The 6,823-nt window shown below is 25.2% G+C and overlaps 1 protein-coding gene across 1 annotated transcript in view; it reads left to right on the plus strand.

Moving 5' to 3' along the window:
* The window catches only part of LOC111640411 (paired amphipathic helix protein Sin3a-like), a gene marked incomplete at its 5' end in the record, with an annotated part of 52,760 nt that overhangs the window by 29,966 nt on the left and 15,971 nt on the right, over positions 1-6,823 (plus strand). Inside the window, 4 exons of the mRNA XM_023386424.1 lie at positions 1,961-2,071; positions 2,845-3,050; positions 3,235-3,418; positions 4,367-4,536. Coding sequence (XP_023242192.1) covers positions 1,961-2,071; positions 2,845-3,050; positions 3,235-3,418; positions 4,367-4,536 — 671 coding nt within the window. The remainder of the gene's footprint in view (positions 1-1,960; positions 2,072-2,844; positions 3,051-3,234; positions 3,419-4,366; positions 4,537-6,823) is intronic.

The following is a 6,823-nucleotide window of genomic DNA, read 5'->3' on the forward strand; positions in this document are numbered from 1 at the left end:
AGGGTGCTTATTGTACCTGTTGTTCTCTCCTGTACAGGTGTGATACCACACACACTACACAAAAGCCTGGGAACATTACAATTGAGTAGAAATACATACATCACACTACAGAAGGCCACTATATTGAATACATGCCACATTGTTAGGAAATTCCTGAATACAGACACACACACTGACACACTTATTTAATTTTAGTTTTGTTTTGGTTGCTATGCCTTGACTCTTGTCTGGCATAGTACACAGCCACCGGTGTGAACCGAGTATAACTCACAAAACCCAACATAATAATAATAATAATTGAATTTTTAGCTCTTTTGTAAATATGGCATCTGAATCAAATTTTTTTGTGAGGCATTTATTTTATGATATATGCAGACATAATAAAAATTTTACATGAATGCCTCTCGGAAATTTTAGAGAAAGTATTTCTATCGCAACATTTATTTCTGATTAATTTTATTTCAATCTGTGAACCATTGATGTGATTTAAATAGTTTATTAAAAAGTGCAAATAAATTTTTGAGGTTATATTTCAAGTAAATATGGTAATAATTACCATATTTACTTATATTATAAACAAATAAATGTTATTTATATATTCTAAATTAACACTCTACAATACTAAAATCCAACAAAATATAGTTTTACTGTAAACTAATATTTTCATTCATATATAATAATATCATTTTTTTTATTTTTTCCCCTCTGATAGTATGTTACTAAGACTTAGCACATATTTCTACCTTATAATATATTTTTATGTTCAAAAGAAAATATAACGTTATAAAACATTACATTCTATAAAAATAAATAATCTTAAAGAAATATATAAAATTCTTCCTTGAAATGACACTATAAAATTTATGATGACTATTAATGTATGGATATTAAATTCTTTTAATGAGGGGAAAAAAGAAAGTGTAACATATAGATTCATATAAATTTTGGAGTAAGCATAAAAATTATTCAGGAGAAATTAAATTGTTTTTATGGTTAATTATAAACTAAATTGTTATTAGAAATTCAATAAATTTCATTATTTTTATAGTTATCAATGGATTTCTGAAATGTAGTATCAAGCTAAAAACTTATTTAAAAAGATAAGATAATAATAATAATAATAATCATAACAAAAAACTGTGAAGAAAATTTGGAATTATGTTGAAAATAATAAATAAAATAAGGGAATAGTTTTATAACAGAAAAGAGAGATTTTAACAGTAATATGATAACTATGAGAAACAACTTGTCATAACCAAAGCCATCAAGTATGCATATGAAAGGGAAGTGAATTCAACTATCTGTTATAATCTGTTAATGTCCATTGGGATATTAACTGATAGTTGAAATAACTCTGAAAAAATTTTTTTAGAAACTTCAAGAATGCCCAGAAAAGATATATACTACAACAAATATCCTGATTTAGCAATAGGGAGAAAAAGCTATTGTTCATAATATGTTGAAGAGAATCAGCAACATTGTAATTTTCTTTCAGACAGATCATATCTGATGGTAATTTTTTGTTTTTAAAATATTATGTTTTAAAAATACATTATAGCATAACTTATTATAAAACATTATATTTTATTATTATTTTATTTGTTTCAAAAAGATATGTTAGTTATGTCTTGTATTCATTATTCAGTCCTGAAAAAGCCATTGATATTAGAAGATAAAGAATCAATACAAATTTCAGTTCTCTTGACAGTTCATAATTATTTATTTTATCAGGTTTATTTATAGTTAGGAGCTACAGAATCTCGTGATATATGAAATTGTGGGCAACTAATGGATTATTCTGACATATTGTGTTAGGGAAAAATGAAATTAGACATAATTAACGTTTTTCTTCATTGAACAGCATTAAAATGATTATGAAAAATTTAATATTAATTGATATTATTATTATGTTACATTAATGTTTAATATAATATAAAAATAATTCTCATTTAATTTCAAGGTATTCATAAAGAAGAAAAACAAAAAATAAAGCAGTTGCTAAGGCAGTTCATTCCAGATTTCTTCTGTGTACCTCGAGGTGAATTATCTGATGATGAAATTGAAAAAGAAGGTAACATATTATTTTATATAATTGTGTGTTTTTACTATCTTCTCTCTTATAATTAATCTTTTAACTGTTTACTATTATGGAAATAATCTAAAAATGTAGAATATGATGATTGAGCATGTGAATTGGAACAAAAGATAATTTTATTTTTAGGAAAATGCTCAAATATTGTTGGTTTCTTTATTGAATGTTGAATGTATCATATGAAAAATATAATTTTGTGCAAAAATAAATTTTGATGATACATTTAAAAAAATAATTTACAATACAAAATTATACTGTAACTGATTCACTCTGAAAAATATACAATTTAATAATTCATCTTCTGTTATACTTATTGTACTGTACTTTTAGCTAAATTTTGTTTTGTGAATGATGATTTATACAAAATGCAATGATATATTTATTCTACAAAATTATTCTTTGCTTTAGATATTTAAAATTCTTTAGGGAACTATTGATGTGAGTAGAAAAATTCTTTTGAAAATAATAATACTTTTAATTGAATTTAAAAATTCAATACTTATATTTTTAGATTAATTTCAATAAGTTTCATGCAAAAAAAATTAAAAACAAGTTTAGGAAAAATTAAACTTGTTTCAAAACAAGATTAGCTTCCTTAAACTTTTAATAAACAAAAATATTCCAATTCACATATATAATGCATTCAGTTTAAAGTTTGTGTATGTGTGTCACTGTTATTTTGGATATCTAATAGATAAATTTTTTTTGCTATTTTGTTTTGTTAAAATATTTGTTACACATTTTCATTGTAGAAACGGATGAAAAGTCTTCTGTTCTATTATCAGCTTGTAAAAATGGTGTAGATTTGACTGGAAATTGTAATATGGAAAATGCAACAAAATCTACCAGTGTAGCAAACTCCTTTCATAAGGAAATTATTGAAAAATCTACAGATATGAAGGAAAGAATTTGTTTAGAAAAAAAAGAACGAATTACTCATCACCAGAATTCCATTCCTGTAAGTTATTTTCATATATAATATAATGATAGTTTAAAAGTTATATTCAGTGGTTTATAATAATTTTATTTATTAATGTTTTGTGTATTTAATAAATAAAATTATTAATAAATACATAAAACATAATGTTTTATTTATTAATGTGTTATGTTTTCATATTTCAAGAAATGTATATTTTTAATAGGATGATACATATGCATTATTTTTTATCAACAATAATTGGTATCTGTACTTCCGTCTCCATCATATTCTTTGTGAACGATTAACAAAGATGTATGAACGAGCAACAGTTTTAGTTGAAGAAGATCAAAAAGAAAAGAAAGATAGAAAAGAATCAGTTGCAGTTACTCTCAGGCTTAAACCAAAAAGTAAGATTTCAGTGGTTTTAAAAAATATATGATAGAAAAAATAAACATACAGTTTTGGTTTATGATGATGATTATAATTACTCTTCAAAATGTTAGAAAAGGTATTATTCTAAAAATTGTATAGTTCATAGTTTGTACAAATAAACATATACAATATTGATAACTAATTACATGAGCTTTGATATTGTTAAATTGTTTTCTGTTGTATTTGTTCTCAATAGATTACATCAGGTGATCATAATAGTGAAGCATGCAATATTAGTGATAATCATAAAAACTGCTACTTTTGGAGAATTGAATTGTCACAAATTGTAGCATAATTTGTCAGTGTATCACTGTGAACTGTCATGGAATATAATAAATGGAATATGGCATAGGAAAAACAATAAGTGGTAAACAATAGAAAAAATGCAAGAAAGTACTTTGTAACTGAGACTATTAATATTTGAGTTTTTCTGTATACTAAAAATGGCAAGTTACATTTTAGAAGATAACTGACATTTTAATCACAAAATAATAATAAATCTTAATTTGAATATTATTTTTAAGAATTTGACATTTTAAAGGCTTGATTTTAAATTCTTAAAATTTATAATTTAAATAATTAAATTTTTATAAAATTATAGAGAATAAAATTTATATCATGGCTTACATTTATAAAACTTATCCAAGTATTATTTGTTCATTAAATGATTTGTAAATTTCCTTAAATTTACAAATCATTTAATGAACAAATAATACTTGGATAAGTTTTATGATTTGATGGCAATGATTTGTAAATTTCCTTAAATTTACAAATCATTTGCCTTGAGTACAAGCAAACAGTTCTCAAAAATTTATTAACTTTATGATTATATACTAGTACAGTACTAAAGAAGTTTTTCATGTAAATTTTGTTTAAATCAATGATCTTTTGATCTGATGGTAATTAGTATTTCTATTTTGTAGGTGAGATTGATGCTGAAGAATATTATACAGTATTTTTAGATATGGTTAAAAATCTTTTGGATGGAAATATGGATAGTAATCAGTATGAAGATACATTAAGAGAATTATTTGGTATTCATGCCTATATAGCTTTTACTTTAGATAAAGTTGTCCAGTATACAGTACGCCAGGTAAAGAAGTTTTGTTATACTATTGTTCATTATTTATTTATTTTTTTAAATTAGTAGTTGTGGAATAAACTATTTATTTTTTCTAAACTAATTCAGTATTTGTTGTTATCTCTCTTATGTTTTTATCATTCTGATCTGTGTTATGTTTAAATAGTTTTAGTTACTTTAGAATTTTAGATATCAAAAAATAGTTGTTTACTAAAAATATTAATAAAACAAAAATATTATTAACAAAAGTACAGTAGAGCGTCGATTATCCGAAACATCAATCATCCGAAAGAATTCCATTAGGCAAATTTAAATTTTCGCCAGTGCTGTGGCGCTGCAATCTTTGGCTATGTCTTGGGCTACTCAAATATTTTACGTTTTTGATACTAAATTAACTTCTGAAGTATAATTTTTTATTGTTTTTATATTTTTCAATATATTTATTTTGTTTGTACAAAATAAAAAAAATAATTTTTAACGATACAATAGTCTTCGTTAGGCTTAACATCGACGAAAATTCAACGCGAACGACACGCAACGGAGAAAAATGTCGAGATGGGATAAATTAATATATTTTTTTGTACATAATCAGTTATCTGAAACATCGCTCTTCTGAACAACCCCAGTCCCCAATTGATTCGGATAATCGACGCTCTACTGTATTTTTCTTTGTAATAAAAAATAAAATATAAGATTCCCACTCTGCACTCGCCTTTTCATTTAACTGTTGTTTGAAATTTTATAACAAAAGTTTGATGATTAAGAAATAATTTTGAAATTAAATACATTACAATTATTTTGCAGAAATAGATTTTTGATTATGAATTCAAAATTTCTCTCTGTAACTCAGTTAATCTTATTAAATTCTAAAGTGTTTGTCATATTATTTCAGTTGCATAAGAATAATCAACTTACATACCAACAAATATTATTTGAATTGTATAAATTGAAATTAAAGAGTTTATGTAATGATAATCACTGTAATATGCTTCTTGTCTAGTCTTGTGTTCAGTTATCCTGGCACTATGATGGCTTTTCCTTTTTTGCTAGACTTACTAGACCATCAGCCAGAAAGAGGACAAACTTTAGAAAATCGTATCTTTATTTCCCTGAGGAGTATGCATTTTGGACATTCAGTCCCTTTTCAACTCCATGTGATATAAATGATTATGAAAAGTACAGGAAATTGTGACAATGGATACAATATGGATGTTGATTATTAACAGGTATTTGAGCAAATACAATGGTTTGATACATAACGTTGTAAGGCAAACAATATACATAGTAAAGTACAGTTAAAACTATAAAATTTAAAACCGTGACATTGTATACTGTAAATCTATTAAAGTAATAAAATAGAACGATGAAGTAAAACAAGTGCACCGTTAAAATAATAAGAATAAAAAATTTTTTACCTTAGAATCATAAACTATGGAATGATTCACAGAAATAACAAGCTTAGTTTTAACGAAAAAGTCTAGTGAAAAAGGAAAAGCTGTCATAGTGCTAGTATAATTGATGATGATCACTGAATGTTATCAAAAACTTCTGTACATTTTAAAATTTACTACAAGTATATATGTTTATATTCTTATCTTTTAACCTAGTTAATTTAATCTATCTACCTTCTCAGCAATGTTATCTATTTATAATAATAAATCACACACACCTGAATTTTTTTGCCGAGTTATTTTTGTTTATTCCAAACGTTTTCGGCCAATTCGTATAGGCCATCTTCAGGTTTTAATAGTTTTCGTTGTAATGGAATCATTCGTTCGAAATTCGTTTGAATTTGAACTTATTACAACTTTTATGTATAATAAATAAATTAAACTAAATATATGATAAAATGTAATCTAAAAATCGCGTTTCAATTTAACAATAAAATAAAAGAAAATTTATAACTTTGAGTTTGAAATACTAAAAACTCCAGAACATGAAAATGTTTATGGATTATTAAAACCCATATTTTTCTCAATTTTATATTTCCAAGCCGTTGGTAATGCTTTTGCATCTTTTGCATTTAGGCATCTGTCCCTCATCTTACTTCTGTAAATCTCTATTTTCTCCATTTCCATTGCGATGGAAGGTGAGTGTCCCGTCCTAACAATCTTGGCTTCATCCCATTTGACTACTGATCCGTCTGCCTGTGCCATACTTGCTAATATCGTACTATTCAGTTTTTTATTTATACTATATTTGTGCTCCTTTAGTCGTACTTTCAGGTTTCTTCTGGTTACTCCGATATACTCTTTCTCAATACCTAATTGTTGGTTCTCAAAGGGTATACTGTATACAC

Source organism: Centruroides sculpturatus, unplaced genomic scaffold, assembly GCF_000671375.1.
Source record: "Centruroides sculpturatus isolate CEXI.00-Female unplaced genomic scaffold, Cexi_2.0 scaffold1251, whole genome shotgun sequence".
Taxonomy (NCBI): Eukaryota; Metazoa; Arthropoda; class Arachnida; order Scorpiones; family Buthidae; genus Centruroides; species Centruroides sculpturatus.